This window comes from Ambystoma mexicanum, chromosome 3q (genome assembly GCF_040938575.1).
Source record: "Ambystoma mexicanum isolate Mex_15411 chromosome 3q, UKY_AmexF1_1, whole genome shotgun sequence".
Classification (NCBI taxonomy): Eukaryota; Metazoa; Chordata; class Amphibia; order Caudata; family Ambystomatidae; genus Ambystoma; species Ambystoma mexicanum.
This window is the reverse complement of record NC_090926.1, coordinates 1,306,163,159-1,306,189,197: the sequence shown is the minus strand read 5'-3', so window position 1 is coordinate 1,306,189,197 and position 26,039 is coordinate 1,306,163,159. Positions and strand designations below refer to the sequence as shown.

The 26,039-nt window shown below is 47.9% G+C and overlaps 1 protein-coding gene across 2 annotated transcripts in view; it reads left to right on the top strand.

Annotated features, from left to right (window-relative positions):
• LOC138447920 (gastrula zinc finger protein XlCGF57.1-like) overlaps positions 1 to 26,039 on the top strand; it is a 43,342-nt gene that overhangs the window by 7,203 nt on the left and 10,100 nt on the right. Inside the window, exon 2 of one of the 2 annotated variants that reach the window (XM_069604441.1) lies at positions 12,785 to 17,557. The exons of the other annotated variant lie outside the window; for it this stretch is intronic. Within the exon in view, the coding sequence (XP_069460542.1) occupies positions 13,277 to 13,888 (612 nt within the window). The 5' untranslated portion in view covers positions 12,785 to 13,276 and the 3' untranslated portion in view covers positions 13,889 to 17,557. Of the gene's footprint in view, positions 1 to 12,784; positions 17,558 to 26,039 lie in introns of those variants that run through there. 2 annotated transcript variants of the gene reach the window in all.

Below are 26,039 nucleotides of genomic sequence, written 5' to 3'. Positions count from 1 at the left end.
ACAATTCCAATGATTGCCGATTCTCTCTGCAGCATTTCTTCTACAGCGTGTGCTTCTCTAACATTGCATGTATTTACGAGACTATCGCTATCACACTGGTAAGGAAATGCCCTCGCCCGAATCTGCATCTCGTTTGTATTTTGTACTTGGCATTCATGTCCCTCGTTGTTAGCACGCACAACTTGTTTAGCTATTATTGCCCGCTGTGGCACTTGCATACCATCTATATACCGGCCAGGCCTTTATAACTCCATTCATGCCTAGCTACACTTACACTGCTTGCATACAGCTCTATTTACTCTGATTCCATTTGCACTGTTCACTTGACATCTGGTTGTTACCTAAACGAACCCAATCCTCGTACCTTATGCTTTGTGCTACATGCTGAGAAAGCTCTGGGAAAGCTCTGGGAAAGCGGATATTGTATGCTTGTACCTTTCCCTTACTTCTGCTCACAGGATTGAGCCACTTGTCCTCCTATTTGTGTACTTTGATATTACCATTGCATATACCTGCGTGTACTAAGCTATAGGACTCAATAAGATACTAAACCATCGTGTGAGCCTTTTCAAGCAAATTACCTTGCTCTTCACCTTAGCTTATTTTTAGCTTATATACTCCTGCTAGCCGTCACCTTTGTAGATGATTAAAATGCTGTGGACTTTCATTTTCTTTTGCCTCTTGCTTAGCTCATGTAAACCTCTCCTGCAGCCCACCCATTGGCCAACACTACACGTGAGATCCTACGCCCAGCTCTCTTGTCTGGTCCTGATTAGGACACCTTGCATGACTTACACGCCTCACATCACTTCTGCACAACACTATCACCCACCTCCGCCAATTACCCACACAATTTACGCGCATGATCTTAAGACGCCTGCTAACATGACTACCTCCAACCCCTATCTGAATGCGCCAACACTTTGCTTCCAAACCCACCCCCAATCAACCTTGCACTACTTGCATCAGAAACCTGAGACTTGGCTCAAGACACCGCCATGCAACGCTTAATCAGTCCTTTATTACAGACAGTGAAGTCCTCCCTTCTCTGCCCCCACCATCCAGGCCAGAAATCGGAGACTAGGCACCAGACTCTCTGACCTCTAGTTGTGCTCTCTCTCTCATATAAAAAGCCTAACACTCACACCCCGAGCCACCTACCAAACTCTTATTAATCAGTTCACACTTACGCATGCTAGCCAACCTTGTCCTACGCACGCTAGAAACCAGAGACTAGCATCCAGATCCCACCATGAGTCCAACCAACAGTACTCTCATCCTAACATTAAACCTTCAGTGCCGACCAACGACTCCTCAATCACTGCGCTGGTTCCCAACAAAAACTCCCCTCCTCACCTGCCTGCTAGCTGTATCAAAGCCAAAGACACGAAGCTCATAGGTGCGCTCATCAATGCCCAATCTCTTCCCGCACATGCCCTTGAAATAGCGGATATGATTACATCAGAAAACTTAGACTTCCTGGCTGTCACTGAAACCTGGTTGCATGCAGCTGCTGGCCCATCTCTATCTCTGGCAATCCCTGACAACTACTCAATTATTAGACGCGACAGGGATACCGATCAAAAGGTGGAGGATTAGCCTTTATCTTCAAAAGTTCTCTTGAACTTGGGGCGATCCCTAACATCCAGATACCATCTGCAGAACTACTGTCCATTAAATTACCCATATCCCCCAACCAAACTGCTACACTACACCTCACCTACAGGCCCTAGGTCCCATATCCTCATTCATCGAGGATATATCATCTATCCTTGCCTCTAATACCAAGCCTAATTCTCAAATCCTTCAACTAGGCGACTTCAATCTTGGATTCCAAGATGCGAACGACTCTAAAGCATCAGACCTCGCAAATACGCTAACAGACTTCGGTCTTACACAACACTTCAATGAACCTACACATATCAAAGGTCGCACCCTCGACTGGGTAGCTGACTTGAACTGTACTCTCAACACAATCTCAGTGACTCCTTGTCTTTGGTCGGACCATCATAAAATAATCTTCGCAATCAACTCCAACCCCCAAACATCCAAACCCAATCTAGCCCCTTCCATCCAAACTCGCAACAAGAAGGATATCACGACAGAGAATCTTCTCCCCATCTTTTTTCCTTAACTTAATACAGCGTCCACCACTTTCTCTGACCCCACAGTTCTTGTGGATTAATATAATCCGGCTATGCTAAAAGCCCTCAACATCATTGCTCCATTAAAATTACGTAAACAAAAACCGCATACTCATCTTAACTCCTGGTTCACTCCTCAACTCGGAGACCTACGTAAAGAAAAAAGAAAGGCTGAGTCACACTGAAGAAGTTTACCATCACTCATTAACAAAAACAACCTAACCATTGCCTCCTCTACTTATAAAGTTGCTCTCCTAGCAGCCAAAAAAGACGCTTACAATAAACGTATCTTGCAAGCACAAACAAACACCAAGGAACCCTTTAAGATCCTAAAGGCATTAGAGTCCCCTGTAGCCCCTCTGGACACCTGCACCCCTGGCACGTCCTGGTGTACCAACATTCAAAAGGCACTTCTAAACAAAATCTCCACACTCCAAACTAAAATCAATGCTAAAAGAAGTAACCTTTCAGACTCTGCAATGAACTTACCATCATTCAACTCCCCCTCTCCTCAACATGCCTTTAAACCATTCAGCTTCTCTCCTCTCTCTATCTGGGAAGTTGAAAATATTATTAAAAAGCTGAAGCCCTCAAACTGTCAAGGTGATCCATGTCCTGCTCCTATTATCAAGGAGGCAGCTCATGACCTCGCACCCTTTATCACCACCTTCATAAACGCCTCCTTCAGATCTGGCATTGTCCCTGACAACCTTAAGGATGCCTGGGTGATTCCTTTAATCAAAAAACCCACTCTCGACCCGAGTAACCCTTCCAACTATAGGCCCATTACTACTGTGTCATACTTATTAAACATTCTGGACCACGCTGCCTACCTACAAATTCAGGACTACCTCGAAGCTAACCAACTACTGGGTCTCTGTCAATCAGGCTTCCGTCCCAGACACGGTACAGAAACTGCCTTGATCGACTTAAAAAAACAAATCGAGGACCTAAAAGACAAGGGCCAGCTGTCTCTCCTCCTTCTGCTTGATCTCTCAGCAGCTTTTTCTCTGGTAGCTCATAACATTCTTTGCCACCACCTCAAAACTGCAGCTCATTTCTCAGACGTGGCTTCTTCATGGATAACCTCCTTCCTGGCTAACAGAACCATGACGGTTTTCTTGCCGTCTGCATCTGCTGAACCAGCACCTGTCCCTTGTGGAGTCCTGCAAGGTTCCTGTGTCTCCTCTACATTATACAATGTATTTACAAAGCCACTCTTTGATATACTTGACTAGCTGGGTGTCTCATACACTAATTATGCGGATGACACCCAGATACTCATCCCCATCATAGGTGACTGTCACTGACTCTAAAGCACTCAATGAAGTCTATTCCGTCATCCAGGCCTGGATGGCACATCATGGGCTCTGCCTTAATGATGAAAAAACAGTTGCTTGTCCTCAGTTCGCACCTCCAAACTGTCTAAACTAGACCCCGCCTACAAATCATTTGTTATCGATGGAAACATTATTAAAGTATCCAACGACACAAAAACACTAGGTATTTACCTAGACTCGACACTTTCTCTCACCAGACAAACAAATGCGGTAGCTTCGGCTTCGGCTTACACGTGCAAACTTATCACAGCCTGTAGACCTCTCCTGACGACCGAGAATTGTATCATTCTCGCCAGAACTCTAATCATGGCAAAAATTGACTACTGTAACGCCCTCTATTTAGGAACTAGCCAAAGAAACATTGATAAGTTACAAGTCACCCAAAATCATGCCAGTAGGGCTGCCCTCAACTTCCCTAGGAGATCACACATCTCTGATACTCGACGTAACCTACATTGGCTCCCCGTTGTGCACAGAATATCGCTCAAAACTCTTGCCTTGGCATACAAGGCCCAAAACAATTTGGCACCCGCGTATCTAGCCAATCGTTTTACGCTGCATGCCCCCAACAGACCCCTGAGGTCAGCCCATGTACACACACTGACTCTACCTAGCTTTAAGCTGCAGACAGCCGGGGGAGCAAGTTTCCCAGTCCTTGCAGCCAAACTATGGAACACTATACCTACTACACTCAGAACAAAACCGACCTTCCACTCCTTCAAGAACAAAATCAACCTTTGGCTCTTCGAGTTAGACCCATCTACCTCATCCACTTAACATACTCCCCCTTTCACCCAGGCCTTATTTGCGGCTTGTCACTCCGCACCCGTTTCCTTGATCTACCCTCGTTTTCGAGCGGAATCTGCTGTATGCCCTAGTAATATTACTAGAAATGTCTAGAGTAACCGTTGTTAACGATTTACTTGTGCGTAACCTGTAATGTTTCTGCCCAAGTCAATTTCATTGTTAAGATATTGTCTCCGTATATGGGGAAACTTGCTCTCCTGTATGTAACCATTTCCTTGCAAATATCTTGATTTCTTGATTTCTAGAGATGAATCTTGATTTCTAGAGATGCAATTGCACATAGCTGTGGGCTGTGAAAAGAAACATTCTGTTTTAACTGCAAGACAGTTAGCTACCCAGTCTACCCAACTAAACCGCCGGCTGCCATCAGCCCCCACAGACATTCCCCACACGGTCATCACTAGTGTAGAGGGTGGCACTCATTTGAAGACAGAGGCCTTCGATAGTAACGCCGGCAGTGTTGCCAGTGAATGCCCATGTTTCAGGATGAGTGCCTTCATGGAACACGCCTTGCCCTGAGATTTCCCTCTTCTATGTGCACCTCGGCGGAGAATGCAAAGAAAACGGCGAACACCTACAGCTCTGAGCCTGCACACAGTCATGGAAGGTGGAGAAAAGGGTCAACTATGGTGTTCTCTGCAACAAACACTCAGGAGCTCATTTTGGAAGTCCCTGTAGCATAAATGGAGCTGCAATGCCTCCATTCACACTACAGCTAATTGTCATTGTTAGGACAGCAACTTGGTTTGTCACAAGCATGAGAGTTTCATGCTGACATGAACAATGAGAAAAAACAGGCAGTTTCCATAGGAAATCATTGTAAACGCTGCCTGCCATGCTCGCATGCCAGGCAGCATTTACTTTTAATTGTAAGCACTGCTTACCATGCTTGCATGTGTTCAGATTCGAGTTTCCCTTAATTCCTCTCACGCCATTCCCTGCCATAATAGCAGAAGGTGTTTGCTGCCAGTTATTTGTTTGCGACTTATGCACAGTTTAGCGACCAGCTCCCATCTTCTGAATGACTTGCCATCTGCCAAAAATACCACTGGATCGTGTCCCTTCTGAGCCTGCTCCAAGCCAGATATCAGGGGATTTCTATTCATTTTAGGTGGCTGCTTTATCTAATCTGAAATGCAAGTTGCTGCATTGTTTTATTAAAATATACCTCATCGGACACCACTTTATTATCGGTCACGGTCTGCCTCTGGCTCGTGCACATTTCTTGATGGAACGTTGTTAAGACGGATTTCTGAACTCTGTCCTGGTTGCGCAGAAGTTCAGAAGGCCAACCTAATTACTTGGAACAGGGTAACCTCTGGACAAGCCAGACCCATCAAGGTAGCGATCGCGGCGGTCAAGACTAGGTCTCAAGAGGGGTGAGGGTGACTGAAAGCCCGCAATGAGCACACAAAGCAAGGACACTTACAAACTACTCCAAACAGGTGTTATATTAAAAATATATACACATTTATTCCAAGGCCTTTGCAATAATGACCGTAGCGATAAATCACAATAAAACTCTAGTAAACCAACACAATATATATACAAATTCAAACGAGTCTAAAGCGTTAGATGCACGAAATGTGTAGTCCACCTAGAAGGGGAGGAAAACGGGCAGTGCGAAATAATGATTAGACCCAGTCCGCCTTTAAAGGCACCTAACTAAAAGGAAGTCCAAGCCCTACGAAGAGTGGAGCCTTGTGCTCAAAAGTACCTGCACACGCTGGTGCCAACGGGCAAAAAGGAGAGTCTCTTCGAGGGAATCAGGCAGTTCAGTTTGGTGCACAAATGAAGAAGAACAGAGTTCCGCGACTCAAGCGCAGCCTCCACTGTGGGCAGAGCACGAGTACGGAAAGGCGTGCTGTTTTGACACAGCGGGGAAAAGCTAAGGGCTCCTGCAGGAGGGCGACCAGTTCCTAGCTATGCTACTCACCGGTCCCCGATGCAAGCAGACCCAGGCTTCTCCGTGTCAGTTTCAGTGCTGGCAGGTTCAGGAGAGGAGGGGATGTCTCGTCGTCGTGTAGATTCTGCAGCAGCAGAGTTAGAGTAAAAGATGTCCCAAACAAAGTGAACCCACACAGTTTGTTACCACAGCAGGGCAACGGAGCGGCCGTGTGTATCTCAGCCAAATGTACACTACTCACTTCAGACCTGGGCATGCCAAGTGTACGAATCGTGTGAGAGTGACAAGGACCTGAAATACAACACAACCTGGCGGCGGTTACAGAGCAAGACTCCTGTGTAGGCTGGTCAGTCTGCTGGATGGCCCAGAGACTCTTCCGAAGGCTTACGTGCAGGAGATGGTGAAGATGCCGAGAATAGCTGTTCCCGCTATTCCAAGGGTCGAAGTACCAGTACAGGCCTTCTGGTTCGATCAGAGGTAGAAAGGGTTTCACAAGGCGACAGCAGTGCAGAGGAGCAGTCCTTCAGCGGGTCACCAGCGATTCCTCGGTTCAGCCTCGTGGTTGCAGGATACTTGGCTCCTGTATTCCTTTGTTTGTGAGAACTCAGGAGATCGACATGGTAGTGGCGTTTCCAGCCCCTTCTTATCCACGGTTCCCTTCGCGCCAAAACGGAGGGGACCCAATGGGAGATCAGCTCATCAAACACTCACACCATACGTGGACCTATCACGGACCACAGTGGTCCCAGGCATTCACAACACCCTAGACACTCTAGCACCCAGGATGTATATTGAGACCAGACATCCCAGCCCACATCCTGGAGGCACGCACAAGGCCTGTAGAAGCCCACGAAAGCATCCGTGTTTCGCGGGAAAGTACATGACCAAATAAGGAAGGCCCCGGGTCGGCTCGACCTGGGGAAGGTGAAGGGAGCAAGACGGTCAGCGGACAAGACAAAGGAGCCTCGTGGTCTGGCCATTTTGGGAGCCAGGCCACCATTTTGGGCTAAGCGCGAGAAACGCGCTTAAAACGCCAAAAGGAGCTCAAAACACAAGAATCGATCGCTGCCACCATTCCCGTCCGTGATTCACTTGCACCGATCATTTACAATGCAAAAAGAGTATCTAGGGCCTGTAGAAGACTAGAGACCCAAGAGAGCAGTAACTTAGCTTACAGTGCCCTCTTGTGTCATGTTGCACGAAAGCCGCAACATGATAAACAAACTACGGAAAACAGTGTTTCCCGGTACTGACTGTCTTAAGGGCATGTCAGTTTCCCCGTAAGAATGGAGCGAAAGCCCAGAGGAGTGCGGCAGAAAGCTGCACTTCTCTGGCAAAGTCTAGATCATGGTGAAAACAGCAAAATGTTTAGGGGTTGCCACATGGAAGGAAAATTACCCACAATTAAGAAATCTTTCCTAACAAACTTTTCGCGACACATGCATACCACATTTCTGCCTGTAGACGGCCAGTCAAGTCTGTCTCACGTGATTTCAATTGGTGTACGATTGGTCGTGCTACGTGGTGTGCACTATCAGAGTAAAACCTCACCAGTTCACTCTTGAAATGCCTTCCTTTCTAAATTGACGCATAGCTGAATAAAACGCTCACACCCTATCTCCACTCGCTAGCTATTAGGTGGTGACAAAAGCGCTGCCTATAAGCCAAAACTATTGTCCTAGGAAGTACAGAGAGGAGAGAGATGGCATGTGAGGAGGGGCAAACAGCCTGTGGGTGTTTGGTTATTTACCCACCCATTGACCGCCCCGTACCATGCTAGCCCTTATGGCCATTTTAAACCGCTACAAGCCCCCCCTCCCAAAAAACACCCAACTGGATCTGGTTGAACTACCTCTGTCAAACAGTAACTTCAGTCTTTATTCTGTATATGGCCTACCAGCGTTATTTTAAAGCAGTCTCCTGAGATTTAATGTCTTAATTGCAGCTTCTAATGCCTACTGATTGTGTGCTGAAGTTCTGTGTATGTGATTATACAAATGTAAGCCTATATAAACTCTCCCTCCCAACTCTCCTTCTCTCCCCATGCCCGTAACCTTGGTCTTCATATTGACCCTCAACTCTCCCTATCTCACCACATTTCTATCACTGCCAAGTCTTGTTGCTTTCACCTTTACAACATTCGTACAATTCGACCCCCCCCCCCACCTTTCATGCTACTAAACTCTTAATCACCTCCCTCATCTTCTCCAGACTTATCTACTGTTCCTCCCTTTTCTTCTGACTCCCCTCCTCTCACCTCTCCCCACTAAAATCTGTCTACCACTCCCCCATCCGCTCCCTCTTCCTTCTCTCACCTTTTGACTCCATCTCCTCTTCTCTCACATCCCTAGGCTGGCTTTCTTTTCACTCCCAGCTTAAATTCAAGTTCCTCTGTCTTGTCTTCAAATCCCTCCATGGGTTTGCCCCCCCCCCCTCTTTTCCTACTCTCTCCTCCTCCGCCTCCCTGCGCCCCTCCCGCTCTTTCCAACTCCTTGCTCCATTCCACTGGAACCGCCTCCTCTTACCCATCCGCTCTTCTCCCACCTACCGTTCCTTTCGCTCTTCTCTAAAATCTTATCTTTTCCATTCCCCCTAACACCTCTCACTTCCTCTCCTACTTCTCCCGTCGCCCATGCCTCACCTCTTACTCCCCTACCTCTATACCATCTCCTTCCCCTCCACTCCTTTTATCCTACCTCCTGCTCTTATCTAGTATTATTCTTCCTCTCTTCTTCCTCACACCCTCTCGCCTGCCTTCCTACTTCTGCTTCCACCTCCACTTATCCCTCCCATCCCCTCTCACTCCTCTGTCCCTCTCCCCTCCCTCCTCACCTCAGCATTAATGTAAATTGTTCCTTATACTGTTTTCGAGTTGTGATTCATTTATCATCTTATTCTTGTTGTATTTCATCCTGTTCTCATGTAAAGCACTTGGATTAAAGTGCTATATAAATTCAATAAAATACAAAATAAAATATAAAGACTAAGAAACTTAAACAGAACGAGGTTGTTTGCTATTGTTATTATTGAAATGCAAAATAAGACCTCACTTAGCAGAGTTTTGCACTTCAGCCTGGTAGGTGATGGCACGCATGATGGCTCTGACTTAGCAGAGCTTTGCACTTCAGCCTGGTAGGTGATGGCACGCATGATGGCTCTGACTTAGCAGAGCTTTGCACTTCAGCCTGGTAGGTGATGGCACGCATGATGGCTCTGACTTAGCAGAGCTTGGCACATCAGCCTGGTAGGTGATGGCACTCATGATGGCTCTCACTTAGCAGAGCTTTGCACTTCAGCCTGGTAGGTGATGGCACGCATGATGGCTCTCACTTAGCAGAGCTTTGCACTTCAGCCTGGTAGGTGATGGCACGCATGATGGCTCTCACTTAGCAGAGCTTTGCACATCAGCCTGGTAGGTGATGGCTCGCATGATGGCTCTGACTTAGCAGAGCTTTGCACTTCAGCCTGGTAGGTGATGGCACGCATGATGGCTCTGACTTAGCAGAGCTTTGCACTTCAGCCTGGTAGGTGATGGCACGCATGATGGCTCTCACTTAGCAGAGCTTTGCACATTGTTAAGACGGATTTCTGAACTCTGTCCTGGTGGCGCAGAAGTTCAGAAGGCCAACCTAATTACTTGGAACAGGGTAACCTCTGGACGAGCCAGACCAATCAAGGTAGCGATCGCGGCGGTCAAGACTAGGTCTCAAGAGGGGTGAGGGTGACTGAAAGCCCGCAATGAGCACACAAAGCAAGATCACTTACAAACTACTCCAAACAGTTGTTATAGTAAAAATATATACACATTTATTTCAAGGCCTTTAAAACAATGACCGTAGCGAGACAATCACAATATAACGATAGTAAACCAACACATACCATATCAACACAATATATATACAAATACGACAGTCTCAAGCGTTAGATGCACGAAATGGGTAGTCCACCTACAAGGGAAGGAAGACAGGCAGTGCAAAATAATGCTTAGACCCAGTTCGCCTTCAGAGGCACCTAACTAGATGGAAGTCCGAGCCCTGCGAAGAGTGGAGCCTTGTGCTCAAAAGTACCTGCACACGCTGGTGCCAACGGGCAAAAGGAGAAGCTCTTCGAGGGAAATCAGGCAGTTCAGTTTAGAGCACAAAAGAAGAAGAAGAAGTTCCGCGACTCAAGCGCAGCCTCCACAGTGGGCAGAAGCAGAGCGCGAGTACGGCAAAGGGTGCTGTTTGACACAGCGGGGAAAAGCAATGGGCTCCTGCAGGAGGGCGACCAGATCCTAGCTATGCTACTCACCGGTCCCCGATGCAAGCAGACCCAGGCTTCTCCGCGTCAGTTTCAGTAGCTGGCAGGTTCAGAAGAGCAGGGAACGCCTCGTCGTCGTGTTGAGTAAAAAGACGTCCCAATCGAAGAAACCCGCACAGTTTGTTACCACAGCAGGGCAACGGAGCGGCCGTGTGTATCTGAGCCCAATGTACACTACTCACTTCAGACCTGGGAATGCCAAGTGTACGAAGCGTGTGAGAGTGACAAGGACTCGAAATACTACACAACCTGGCGGCGGTTACAGAGCAAGACTCCCGTGTAAGCTGGTCAGTCAGCTGGATGGCCCAGAGACGCTTCCGAAGGCTTACTGGCAGGAGATGGTGAAGATGCCGAGAATAGCTGTTCCCGCTATTCCAAAGGGTCGAAGTACCAGTACAGGCCTTCTGGTTCGATCAAAGGTGAAAAGGGTTTCACAAGGCGACAGCAGTGCAGAGGAGAAGTCCTTCAGCGGGTCACCAGCGATTCCTCGGTCCAGCCTCTTGGTTGCAGGATACTTGGCTCCTGTATTCCTTCGTTCGTGAGAACTCAGGAGATCGACATGGTAGTGGTGTTTACAGCCCCCTCTTATCCACGGTTCCCTTCGCGCCAAAACGGAGGGGACCCAATGGGAGATCCGCTCATCAACACTCACACCATTCGTGGACCAATCACGGACCACGGTGGTCCCAGGCATTCACACCACCCTAGACTCTCTGGCACCCAGGATGTGTATTGGGACCAGACATCCCAGCCCACATCCTGGAGGCACACACAAGATGTGTAGAAGCCCGCGAAAGCATCCGTGTTTCGCGGGAAAGTGCATGCCCAAATAAGGAAGGCCCCGGGTCGGCTCGACCTGGGGAAGGTGAAGGGAGCAAGACGGTCAGCGGACAGGACAAAGGAGCCTCGTGGTCTGGCCATTTTGGGAGCCAGGCCACCATTTTGGGTTAAGCGCGAGAAACGCGCTTAGAACGCCAAAAGGAGCTCAAAACACAAGAAACGATCGCTGCCACCATTCCCGTCCCTGAATCACTTGCACCGATCAGATACAATCCTAAACTAGTATCTAGGGCCTGTAGAAGGCTAGAGACCCAAGAGAGCTGTAACTTAGCTTACAGTGCCCTCTTGTGTCATGTTGCACGAAAGCCGCAACATGATAAAAGAAACTACGGGAAACAGCATTCCCCGGTACTGACTGTCTTAAGGGCATGTCAGTTTCCCCGTAAGAAAGGAGCGAAAGCCCAGAGGAGTGCGGCAGAAAGCTGCACTTCTCTGGCAAAGTCGAGAACAAGGTGAAAAACAGCAAAAAGTTTAGGGGTTGCCACATGGAAGGAAAATTACCTACAATTACGAAATCTTTCCTAACACACATCAGCCTGGTAGGTGATGGCACGCATGATGGCTCTCACTTAGCAGAGCTTTGCACTTCAGCCTGGTAGGTGATGGCACGCATGATGGCTCTCACTTAGCAGAGCTTTGCACATCAGCCTGGTAGGTGATGGCACGCATGATGGCTCTGACGTAGCAGAGCTTTGCACTTCAGCCTGGTAGGTGATGGCACGCATGATGGCTCTCACTTAGCAGAGCTTTGCACTTCAGCCTGGTAGGTGATGGCACGCATGATGGCTCTGACGTAGCAGAGCTTTGCACTTCAGCCTGGTAGGTAATCTACTGGTTAGAATTATGGCACACATACGGCTCCGACAGCACCACTCCATGTGCCATAAATATTGGCGACTGGCTTGCAACAACTTGCCTCTGCAACAGCAGCGCCAGTTTAATTGTTGCGTGATGTATATTCATTAGTGCCAAGCTGCTGACCTAGTCTTAAACAAGTATGGCCTTCCCATTGATATCTGGAAATCTGGAGATTTCATGTGCTATTGGAGGCTTTGCTGAATAAATATGATTATGGAACATCAATGCACAGTCCTGCTAAGTAGAGTATCGGCATACAATGTTGTTTCTTCCAGTCTTTTTTTCTTTTTTACATGAATACTTTTACTCTGCACCCCCAATCTTGGATACTAAAAGTGAAGCATAACTATACAATTCACGGTATTTCGGCTGACGTCACATCTGCTCCATTAGTGTTGCATTATTTTTAAATAATTTGAGCATAACTTCACTACCACCCCTTGAGATACTTGTCCCCATTAGATGACATGAAGGCAATTGACTGCATGCGTCACTAGTACTGGGAAGCAGTGTATCTGGTACATGTTATGCCAGTGGTCTTGAACCTGTATTCATTATTAATGTGACTCTCCTTTTAATTAATTCTATAGGTGATTGATGCTCAGAAAAAGACAGCAGCCATTCTGTTACTTTCTCTATTGGACTAATACAGTGCAACGCTTCATTGAGAGACTATGCATGATCTACACATCCAGAAGCATAGACGTCTAGGAGCTAGTTGGCTTTTCAAAGTAACGAGACACTGGCATTGGAGAAGCCTATTGAATACCTGAAGGTTTTCTGCAAACACCCGTGTGGTAACATTGAGCATCCTACGGCCTAGATACAAATGAATATATGGAATAGTAGACTGATCATAAGGACAGTGTATTCTTTTCTGCAAGAAACATCTATTGCTTAGCCTTGTGGCATTTTATATATAGTTTGAAGGCAGTTTATTTAAATGATTGTGTTAATCATCTGTGAATTGAAATGGACAAATAGTATCCATGCACTGAACGTGCATAAACCGTGTTTATCACCAGAGACAATCTACGGATGAGAAACTTTGTTTGTACCCTGAATGCAGGAAATGTTATAGTATGGAGAAAGTTCATATTCACCAAGCAAGGGAAAAATTGCATCAGTGCACTGAATGCGGGAAAAGATTCAGTCGGATGAGATATCAAACTATCCACCTGAGAACACATACAGGTGAGAAACCTCATCAGTGCACTGAATGCGGGAAAAGGTTCAGTGAGAAGGGATCTCTTATTCGTCACCTGAGAACACATACTGGTGAAAAACCTCATCAGTGCACTGAATGCAGGAAAAGGTTCAGCAATAAGAGTCATCTTATTAGCCATGTGAAAACACATACAGGTGAAAAACCTCATCAGTGCACTGAATGCGGGAAAAAGTTCAGTGAGAAGGGATCTCTTATTCGTCACCAGAAAACACATACAGGTGAGAAACCTCATCAGTGCACTGAATGCGGGAAAAGATTCAGACACAAGGGGGCGCTTATTATCCATGGGAGAACACATACAGGTGAAAAACTTCATCAGTGCACTGAATGTGGGAAATGCTTCACTCGCAAGGGAGAACTTAGTAATCACATAAGACCACATACAGGTGAAAAACCTCATCAGGGCACTGAATGCAGGAAAAGGTTCAGTTCGAAGCAATCTCTTACTCACCACTTAAACACATAGAGATGAAAAACCTCACCTACACTCACAATTTTGAAAGCACAGCGGTGGGGGATTTTAAAAACAAAATATGACTGAGATGCAAGGCTATTTACTATGAAGGCCATATCTCCTCGGAGGTATTCTTCCTTTCCTCTCCTTCCCCCAGAAGCTCACTGTCTCTAGAGCTCTGTTTCTCCCTAGGCTGGACTATTGCAACAGCCTCTTAATAAATCTGCCTGCTTCTTCTCTCCGCCCTCTGCAACTCATCCAGAACAGGACTGCGAGTTCTTGGCTTCAAGCCCAAGGATCATATCTCTCCGGCCCTGAAACCTCTTCATTGGCTCCCTTTGGTGACATGGATCAATTTGTAGACCCTCTGCATCGTTCACAAGGCTTTCTGGGGCCTAGCACTGCACTACCTCCAACTCTCTCTACCTAGGTATCTCCCTTCTCGAGCTCTCCACTCATCCACATCCAACTCTCTGAGGGTCAGTCGATTTTCCAAGCAGAGAGTTGGGGCAGATCTCTTTCTTTAGCTGGGACCTCCCTCTGGAGCAGCTTCCTGCCTCTGTCAAACTTGAGAAGAATCATCTCCGGTTCCGGAAGCAACTCCAGGCCTTCCTCTTCGCTTCCGCTTTCTCTCTTCCTCTCCCCTGCTGATGACCCATCTGCTCCATGCCCTGGTTCACCTGACCACCCTATGAACCTGGGCCCAGGTCCCTGCCTGTCCAAATGCACCTTGCAGTGCCTCTTGGCTCCCCCAGCACTTGTGGTATGTTTCTGTAACACTACAGTCCCCTCTCCCTGCACTTATTAGCCACCCACTGGCTGCACATTTTGATTGCCTGCACTTCTCCTTTCCCTCTCCACCTTTGCACTCCTCCCCTTCCCTGTGCATGTACGATCTGAATGACACAAGGCCTAGTAAGATTGTTGTTTTTTCCTCCATCTGTTTCCCCCTCCTTGTCTTGTCGCGCCTAGAAACACTTGTGTACAGGTGCGTTATAAATGCCATATATCGGTTTTAACTTGCAACAAAATCCCTGTGTATCGCACAGTGATCTTACAAGTTCCTGGTTATGATTGCTGGTAACACAGTCCTGGAATATTAGAATGGGGGTGCCTGTCTTCTGTGGTAAGGTACCCATGCTATGACGACGGCTTGAAGGCCTATGGCAAATTAATGACCACTGGACATTTTGACAATGCCTAAAGGTTCTCCTATTAAATCAGTAGCCATAGACTCTTGTCGACTACTGCGAAGTGATGTCAGACTCATTTAGTACCAAGATGTTACTTTGCACTAAATTAGTAGTCACTTGGCACTAGAGAGCGTACAAATGGGTGAATCCTCATCAGTGGCGAATGTAGGGAAAGTATTCTTGTCCTTCCAGATCTCTGCTGCCTTGGACCATCAGACCCTTCTATATAGACTAAGAGGCGGGCATCTGGGACACCCCCAACTCCTGCTTACAGTTCCTGTGGGCTGATGGGTATATGCCATGATGATGCCTTCTAAGCCTCTGCCTACAGGAGGTGGCATGCCTCAGGGCTTCTATATACCCCTCTATATTATGATACCTTCTCAGCCTCTGCCCACAGGATGTGGCATGCCTCGGGGCTTCTATATACCCCTCTATATTATGATGCCTTCTAAGCCTCTGCCTACAGGAGGTGGCATGCCTCAGGGCTTCTATATACCCCTCTATATTATGATGCCTTCTAAGCCTCTGCCTACAGGAGGTGGCATGCCTCTGGGCTTCTATATACCCTTCTATATAGACTAAGAGGCATCTAGGACACCCCAACTCCTGCTTACAGTTCCTGTGGGCTGATGGGCATATGCCATGATGATGCCTTCTAAGCCTCTGCTGGCTGATGGAACGTATACCACTATAATGCCTTCTTTAGTCCCGAAGCCTCTGCCTACAGGATGTGGCATGCCTCAGGGCTGCTCCTTGTCGCCTATTCTACTATTGGCAGAGCTCATCCGCTTGTATGACTTTGGGTTCTGTTCCTTTGCCGATGCCTCAGATCCTGAGCCACTTCTTTGGCGGCGTAGCATTGGTGTGGCTGTCTGCTCTAATTGATTTAATCTGCTTTGAACGCGGATTCATTTACTCTTATGAACGCTGATTGATTGCTACTGTTTATGAACGCTGATTGATTGCTACTGTTTATGAACGCTGATTGATTGCTACGGTTTATGAACGCTGATTTGCATTCAGATTCATTATATTGTTGACTGTCCTATGTAAAGCGGTTATGACAAAGGCGCTATATAAAACACAATAAATACAAATCTGCCCACACTGCCTATCTGCAGGTCCACATTGATCATGTGCTTTGCTTTCACCTAGCCCTCAATAAATACTCTGGTTGGCAGAAGTTTGTTCTGCCTTAAGGTTTTGCAAGTGGTTACAAACCCTAACATGTTCCATGCTGTACTGCAGCAGTGCCCTTTATCTTGGCTTTTTATCTTGTGTTACAGAATGTCTTCAAGTAGCGCCTAATGTTGCTGCCCTCCTCCTCTCGGGTGTTGGGAATTTGTGGCATGTCACCAGTTCCTTGCTATTGGCATCGGCTGCCAGTGACCTCTGATTGTTAAGTATGTTCTTTGCTAACATGCTTTGTATGGCCAAGGGACTCCTTTCTGCAGTCCAACCTTCAGCCCTAGTGCCCTCCCTGTGCCCTTACATCTACCTCGCCTCTCCCCATTGGGGTATCTCATTTCAGAAGTTTATTTATATCTAATAATGCAGTTCATTGTGTCTGAAATGCCCACTCTCTGAGATGGCAAAGAAAGTAACAATACGTCCATCCATATCAGTGGTGCCATCAGTGCTGTGCCAGAGAAAGGAGCTATACAGCTGTGACTGCCTGCTCTGAAGATCAACTCTGCAGTAACGAGCATCCTTTGCTGTTCATGAATCACTAGGTGCCAGATTCCTTTTCTACTCCCAACTTCAAAAACTGGAGTAAAATATTGCAACCTCAAAACGTTGTCTCCGGCCGTACTTAGTACGATTGCTTTTGTTCACAGCAGGGCTGAGCCAGGCCCTGGGCAGTTCATAAACCTGTAATCTCCCGTTAGGCTGCAGATGTAAAGCACTGCTCTCAATTTCCCAGGAAAGCGTGTCTTCTAACTGACCTCTGCAGCCTTTCCCCTTTTGTGGAGAATTCTTCAACTCTAGTCTCCCCCTACCACCAGGATCCAGAAAAATGTCCAACACCATTGCCTCCTGCGATTGTACTACTTGAGATTTGGAGACACTGGCCTGGCCTAGGATCGGCTTAACTGGGAGCGCATTATAGAAGAATGGGTGCAATGCCCACTATTTAAGCACTATTTTTACAAGCACGTTGTTGGTGTGATGAGCAAGCTGAAGATCTCACCGGTTTTCCATTGTAGGATATGTAAATGTCTTTAAAAAGGTACCTTTTGTGAATATGGTAGTAACAGCAAATTCAATAAATATTCGCTGTGCTCTGATGAAATCTAATTCCTGCAAATTTGGAAATCAAATGGTATCTTTTCTTGATAAAAAGATGGCTAGTTGTTGGCTTACCAATGTTAAAGGGGTTCTATATTAATTTGAATAAGGACTATTGGACAAAATATTTTGTGCGTGATAAAATGTCATACCAGAAATTCAGCCATTGTGTAATAACATTAAAAATCCTATCTTATTAGAGCCTCCATTGTATGTTTTGATCAGTTTCTTTTGTCTGTCGTTGCTCATGGACAGGCCACTTCCTGGAACATAGGCACACCATTTGTTTTAATTAGTTGGGAATGATATCCGAGTTAGGCTTCAGATGGAATGGGTTCCATTGGTTATTTGTAATTTTGTCTCTGTTGCTTGTGTTTTAAAAATGGTGCTAGCAAGTTGCTGCGTGCAATGCAATACATATACGGATAGTGGCCACGCACTCATTTAAGCAAATCGAGATTGTTTTGTAAACCAAGGCCGCAAACTGGACGAGGCTTGTGGCCAAACGTGTTGCTTAAGCAATCTCTTATCTTGTGCATGCTGCATAGAATACATTTCCTAAACTCATCAAGCTTTCCAGTGAACACAACCCCTGAAACCAATCCCTGGATGTCATCACTTCTCCCTGAGGGGGAGCTCCTTCCCATGAGGCGCGGCAGGTGCCATTTCCCCTCCATTTATGTACCCCCCAAACTGTTTGCTTTTGTCTGGCTATCCTAACCTGACTTTTGCCATTGGAGCATAGCCTTCCGCTGTGCTCCCCTGGGCTTTTGCTCACTTGTCATGGGGGAAACTGGTTCGTCCTTCACACTGTCAGTACTGGGAAACTATGTTTCTCTTGGTCTTTGACTATGTTGCCATTTCTTGGTAACTTTTTAACAGTGCAAATTGTACCTTCCAGTACCATGCGCTGAGGTCCTTTTTTATTTTAGGACCCTAGACAGCCTTGGAGGATTTTTTAGTGATTGTACGAGTGTATCTGGGACTAACTGGTGGCAGCAGTTACTTTTTTATAATGTTTTACTTCTTTTTACTGAATCATGCCGCGTTTACTGCATTTGGTTCAAGACTGTGGCAAGGTCCGAAAATGGCAGAGCCACAAAGTCTTTTGTTCTGTCCCATGGACATTTTGTCCCTTGCCTTCACCCAGGTGGAGTAACCCGGGTTTTCCTTATTTGGGCATGTAGCCTCCAGCAAAAACCGATCTCTTTGGCGGGCTTCTGCCTGACACGTGTGTGTGCCCATCAAGAGGGCTGGGACTGTCTAGTCCCAATCCACATTACTGGTGCCAGGATGTCTGGAGTGCCTGAATGACTGAGACGACCGTGATTGGTCCACAACTGGGATGCCTGCATGAGAGCAGATCTTCGATTGGAAGTCCTCAATTTTTGGCGCAAAACTAATCTTGGATAAGAGGAAGGGGCTTTGCATCCATTCTAGGTCGATCACCTGAGTTCTCACCGAACTACAGAAGGAGCCAAGCCTCCTGCATGAAGAAACAGACTTGTGAAACCACTGACGACGCTTTGGAAGGTTTTGGCACCCTCCGTCCTCTGCTGTCCCGTCGGATCCCTGCTTTCTTCTTCGATCAAGAAGGCCTGCCAAGGCACTTCGCCCCTTTGGAGTAGTGAGAACCACTACCCTCGGCGCCCCCTGCTTACCCACCGAACGAGCTCCTTCGGAAGTGTTCCTGGGCGATCCAGTGAACTGTCCAGCTCTACCTTAGGGTATCCTGCAGAACCACCATCGTCTTGAGTGCAAACCTGAGACTTGGGACGTTGCTTGCTTGTGGTCCCGAGCATTCTCCTGCCACGTTTTGCAGGCCTAGCTCCTCTGGGTCCCAAATTAGGAGAGTGCATAACGCTGCCCACATCCGTGATTCCCGTGTCACCAGCTGTTGGTGACGGTCACTGTAGATCCCTTGCTTTTCTGCCCTTCTGTGCCCTGAAGCCTGCTGCACCGGAATCTTCTTCATACCTGCTTCGGAAGCTGAGAAAAGGCAACTTTTTGGCTTCACCTGCGCGTTTACGCACAACTGTAAAGTTGAGCACAAGACACCACTCTTCTTGGAGCTGAACACGAAAGTTAGGGAACTACTCTGAAGAATTGTCTAATGCTATAAATGTGTCAACTCAACCCTCTCTTTACAGGTTGTGACTGTATTTTACCACTGTAGTGCATTAGGAAATGTAATGTGTATAAATATTGTATAGTATAAGGATTTTGTGTGATGACTGAATTTGCATAACTAAAGTTCCTTGTGTCTATTGGTCCGCCGAAAATAAATGTGTAGATATTTTTCATATACACTTGTCTAAGAGTAATTTGTGTTTGTTACTGTGTGCGCTCATTGTGGGCTTCCGATCAATCTCACCCCTGCTGAGACTTAGGGCCTCATCACGAGTTGGGCGGTAACTCTTAAATCCGGCGGAAACAGTATTAGCACCGCCAATACCGCTCCAGTATTAGCACCGCCAATACCGCTCCTCCGGATCACGACTGTACATCCTGCCGGCGCTATTACAACCGGTGCAAAAAACAGGCGGCTGTCATAGCGCCGGCAACCAAACGCGCTATTAGAGACCTATCACAAGTACAGCGTTGGTGCTCATAGCACCGGAAAACCAGCGCTAATACCACTGAAAATACCCCCTGCCAAATGCTGGAGGTAAAAGAACACATTAGACGGCAATAAGGGCCCAGGTGGAACCAATGCACACAAGAGGCCTACACAAGACCCACCCATGGCTCACACACCCTCCCCAACACCATGCAGCCGTTGGGAGCAGGGAGGAGACAGCAGTAAGGGCCCAGGTGGAACCAATGCACACAAGAGGCCTACACAAGACCCACCTATGGCCCACACACCCTCCCCAATACCATGTTTCCGTTTGGAGCCTTGATGTGGACATGTACATGCTATGCCTGGTACTACAGAGTCCTGAAAACCAGTCCAGGGCCCTGGGAGCACAGAAGGAGAAGGAGGAGGAGGAGGAGGAGGAGGAGACCAACACCAGAAAGGCAGCCAGACATCCCCAGGGTCAGGCCAACAACCTGGGCCATGACTGATGGGCAGATGGTGTCTAAGTACAGGCAGAACAAGGCAACCATCACTCAGTTGCTGGACACAATCCAGGATGACATAGCCAGCTGGATATCCATCAGTACCGCCGTGCCCCCACTTGTGAAGCTTGTGTCCATCCTACAGTACCTCGGGACTGGCAGCTTCCAACACACAGTTGCCATGATGCATGGTATGGCCCAGTGCACCTTCAGTGCCATGCTGGGGCAGGTGCTGGATGCACTGCTGTGCCATGTCAATGAGCACATAGCATTGGCAGCCACACAGGCACAGGTCAACAAAGTCAAGGCAGATATCCATGCCATTGCCCAAGTGCCGAACATCATTGCAGCCCTAGACTGCACACATGTTGCACCCTGGGACCATGAGGCAGCTTACAAGAACCGGAGGAGTTTCCATTTCCTCAACGTGCAGATGACCTGTAGCCCCGATCTGACTTTCAGCCACTGCTGCACCCGCTACCCAGGTTCTACCGACGACTCCATGTTGCAGCGCAACAGTACCCTGCCAGCCTACATGGAGAGGCACCAAGGCCAACGCACATGGTTATTGGGTGAGTAGAATTCCTGCATGAAATGCATGCCAACATTCACCAGATGAAGGGGGGGAGGGTCAGACACACAGGTATCCTTGCATGCCAGCAGGATACACAGCCAGCACTAGCATAGCACTGTTTTACATGCATGTGTCACGCAAAGACCCCTGCACATGTTCCCCACGGCATAATACACATAAGGTGAATTCCACACACTTGCATCTTGTCTGTGTTGCCATGCTGCTACTCGCCCTGACACCAAAGAGCAATCTCACCCTGGCCACCCCACAGGAATGCCTAGAGAGTCCAATTGAAAGCACATCCACAACACCACTGTAGATGAGCAGGTGAAGGCACGACCATGAGCATCCCTGAGATAATGACCCCTGAATAGGCATTCACAAGCCTGTCCAAATGTAGACAAATGTTCCATGTACCAAACGCACCAACAGCCATGGAGACTGGCACAACCCATCACTCAACAATACAGTACGTGAGCAGGCAGATATGACGGGAGGCTCATCCTGAATTAAGGGATGCACCACTGTGGCAAAGAGGCACAGGGGCTGGTGCATGCAGTAAGGTCACCACAAAGGAAATGGGGCACATTGCAGAGCACACATGGTACACATGAAGACACCACAATCAAAGGACCAATTGAAACAAGAACCTACTTGGTCAGCATGAGTGTCACACACAGATCAATAAACTTGGTGTTTGATACACTGTTGCATGTACATTGGCACCAAGTGCATGCAAAAGTAACCTGCCACATTAGACCTTACTCATTTACACAGGCTGCATGTATACGTCAGCCCATGCATGTCCCTAAATATGATGGATGTATACAGATATTGCAATGAGATAGCATGTAGCTGTTGCACACATACTTGACCATAGTGCTTAGTGAATGATGTATATCCCTTGCACATCCACTGAACCAACCTAGCCCTAATATACACATTTTACACCCTGCAGGTGATTCCAGATACCCGCAGTACACCTGGCTCATGACCCCTGTCCGTAACTGTCAAAATCCAGCTGAGCTGAACTGAGGTTCAACTTGGGTCCTTCCTCTCCTCCATCTCTACCTGTGGTGTTCCCCAGGGGTCTAACCTCTCTCCCTGGCTGTTCAACCAATACCTGGCACTTCTTGCCCTCTGCATTGCCGCGCTCTGCCCCAACTTCCAGTGCTATGCGCATGACACTCAGCTCATTTTCAGGCTACCCTCAGCCACCACTTCTCCCTTTCTCATCTCTGACTGTCTGTCCGCCATCCAAGAGTGGTGTGCCGTCAATGATCTGCTTAAGCCAGTAAGACTGAGATTCTCCTCATTGGCACACCCGCTCCCTCCTTTCCTGCCACTCTCTGGCCGGCCTCTCGTGGCCCTCTTCCTGCTCCCACCTGTGAGGCTAAGAACCCCGGGGTCATCTTCGACTCCACACTCTCCTTCTCTTCTCACATCTCTGGCGTCTCTAAGAAGTCACACTACCAGCTGCACCTCCTCAGAGATATTCTTCCCTTCCTCTCCTTCCCCCAGAAGCTCCCTGTCTCCAGAGCTCTGGTTCTCTCTAGGCTGGATTATTGCCACAGCCTCTTTCTAAATCTGCCTCCTTCTACTCTTCGCCCTCTGCAACTCATCCAGAACAGGACTGCAAGACTTGTCCTTGACCTCAAGCCCAGGGATCGTATCTCTCCAGGACTGAAATCTCTTCATTGGCTCCCAGTGGCTGTGAGGATTAAGTTCAAAACCCTCTGCATTGTCCACAAGGCCTTCTGGGGCCTCAATTCTTTGAACTCTCTCTTCCTAAATATCTTCCTTCTTGAGCTCTTCATTCATCCACCTCCCTCAGGGTCAGGCTCTTCTCCAAGCAACGAGTTGGTGGTAGATCTCTCTTCGGCTGGGGCCTCACTCTGGAACAGCCTCCCTGCCTCCCTGAAACATGTGGAGAATCATCTCCGGTTCCGGAAGCACCTCAAAACCTTTCTCTTTGCTTCTGCTTTTTCTCCTCCTCTCCCCTGCTGACTTCCTGGCTGAAACTGCACTGGTTACCTGGCCACTTTCTGATCTCGGGCCCAGGTCTCCTCCCCCACCAGTCGCACACCTGCACTGCCTTCCTGGCAACCCCCGCACTTGGGACTGTTTCTGTATCCCTACAGTCCCACTACCAGCACTTGACACCTGTTGCCTGCACTTGCCCTTACACTTGCCACCTGCTGGTCGTACATTTACTTATATTATTTATTCTATTATCCCATGTACTGCACTGGCCCCTCCTCCTTCCCCCTTCCCATGCACTTGCGCAATCTGAATGGCACCTGGCCTAGTAGGATCGTTGTCCGTCTTCCCTCTGTTCCCTCTCCCTTGCCTCGTTGCACCTTGAAACACTTGTGTATAGGCGCGTTATAAATGACTTATCATATAACATTGCCCATAGGCGTACACGCATTGTGTTGGCATTTGGTTTGCTTAAGGCACGTTTCAGGTGCCTAGACCATACAGGAGGGGCACTGATGTATGCGCCTGAGAAAGTGGGGTAAATTGTACTCCCCTCTGCCATGCTGCACATCTGCTCCCGCAGGCATGTTCCACTACCCCCGGATGCTGAAGCAGAAACACCTGTGGTTGTTAGTGACGATGAGCATGTGCCTGTACCTGAGGCCAATGCACACAGGGATGGGGTGAGGGAGGGGAGGTTGGCCAGAGAGGCATTGATTGACAAGGATTACAGAACTGGTCGATGGGTGCATGTCACAAACATCACTTGTCAAATTAATAGCTCTTCAACGCAATCAATGTCCAAGCCTTCTATGCAATGTGAACAAGATTTATTTAGCATTCACCAAACCCCCCTGCCCCCTCAATCGCCCCCCCTCAAACACCCCAACACACAACCCGCCACATCAAACACCCCAAAACAGTGCATGCGCTCTCGATTTTTCGTTGAACACTGCCTTTCATTGCTGTGAGTAGGTCGAGCACATACCTATTCGGCATTGTCATTAGTCTCAGTGCTCTTAGTTCCACCTTGATGACATTGCACCCTTCTTCCGTGTCGTTTGCCAGCTATGAGTACCCAGCGCACGATCTGGAGCCACTTGGTGTTAGCGCGGGCCTGGGTGCTGGGGATCAGTTATGCAAAGAAGGTTTCAGCAGAGTTGAATAGTTTTTACTCTGCGGACATCTGTGCCAGGAGGTCAGAAGAGTCTTTAGAGATGTAGTTGGATGCTCCCTTCCTTCGGGATACTTGCTCCTGTAGTTTATTTTCTGACAGCACGTTCACAAGGGGTGATATTTCTTCTTCCTGTTGGGGTGCTTGTGATAGTTCCTGTTGCATCTTGTTCCCCTACTATATGTTCCTCAGGGACCACCAGCAGGGCGGAATGTAGCGTTGCCAAAGCACAGTCGCCCTTCCATGAAGGCGGGAGGTGCAAATATGGCTGTTTGCCACATACCCAGTAATGGTCCATTAGAGCCGCAGTTCGTTTTTGCTGGTCAGGAATGATGAGAGTTCTATTGCAATACGTCTTAGAACCCATGGTTACGTCTCCTTCTGCATGGAAACAAAGTTAAAATTTCTTTTCACAGTGTATTTGCATTGGTTTCTCCAGGGCGGTAACCCACGTTAGTTTGGCGACATGATCAGTCCATATTTGGGCGCACGTGTTCATCCATTGCAGTCTTTTTTCCAACACGCCACGCAACCCTTCTGCCTTGCACATGAATGTTGACTGCTGCCATTTGTTTTCTGTTAATCTTGTTCCGTCTATTGCCAGGAAGGGTTCTCTGAAGCATTTTGCAGGTGGTGTCCCTTTTCTACATATCGTCCCGTCAGTTTCATTTTGATTGTGTGTGCCTGGAAAGTGCCCTTTATCCTACATAGTACAAGATGAATCAGACATTGTGCTTCCACAATGGGAGTTTCTTGAGGCACTAAAACCTTAGGCATCCCTGACGCATGAGGTATCAGTGAGCTGTAAGGGAGAATTCTCTGTTTAGGCTGAATTTCCTAACCTAGTGAGCCCCCCAGCAGCTTTGCTGGATTTCTGGAGTTTGTTTTTTTCTCCTGCCAAGAGTGAGACTCTTTTTCTCCCACTCTTGGGCACTGTTCTGTCCTCTCTCGTCGAGTTTTGGCTGGTGGCAGTGGATACTACTTTTTATATTCAACCGCAAATATATCTCTATGTGATTTTCCCATTGTTCGAGGCTAATACTTTTTAACATAGCCTCTAGAATACCGCTGGTTTATTTATTTAATATTAATTCACCGGTTGGTATTTTCTGCCAAAACTCGGTTTTAAAATGGCGTTTGTGTTCGCCTCTTAACTCCAAACCAAAGGTCGAGCCCTTTGTTCCACTTTTGGCGGGCTTCTACACAGAAGCCTCCAAAAGTGGTGCCACTCTGTCTGGGTACCACAGGGGGTATGGGAGGGGGTTTAGGCACCCTCGACTGAGTTACCTTGGTAACTCAAGTCGCACTCTTGTGTGATTGGCCCAAGTTTTGAGCCGGCCGGCTCACCACTTAGCATGTTTGATTGACAGCTAGGCTGAGTGAATGGGGGTGTGCTGCATAAAAGCAGGGCTTTGGGGACTGGAACTTCAGAAGTCGCCACAGGACCTGAGAATCCGACGAGGGAGAAGCTGAGCCGACCTACCACGACGACACCACCGGTGGAGCCCTGCGGAACCGACTCACCACTTCCCGACGACAGAGAAGATCTCCCGGCTGGAGAGGCTTCTTCCCCTGACTGGTGGGCACAACCAGTTTACCTTCTTTGCTTCGCATCCCAGGACGTCTTGTGGTCGAATTGCCTGTGCCAAGCACCCCGGCAACCGGATAGCCACTTACCACTGGACCGCGAATAAAAGGACCGCTCCTTTTACCTGAGATCCTCTCTTCTCCCGGACGAAGCACCGACTTGCATCCGCTGCCAGGAACAACTGCCCCCGCTGGAGTATTCTCACCACTTTAAGGTACCGTGTCCGCCAGGCCTCCCTTTCTAAAGATTGCTACAAGGTAATAATAATCCCTTAACCTTCTGGACTGGACTGGGCTGGC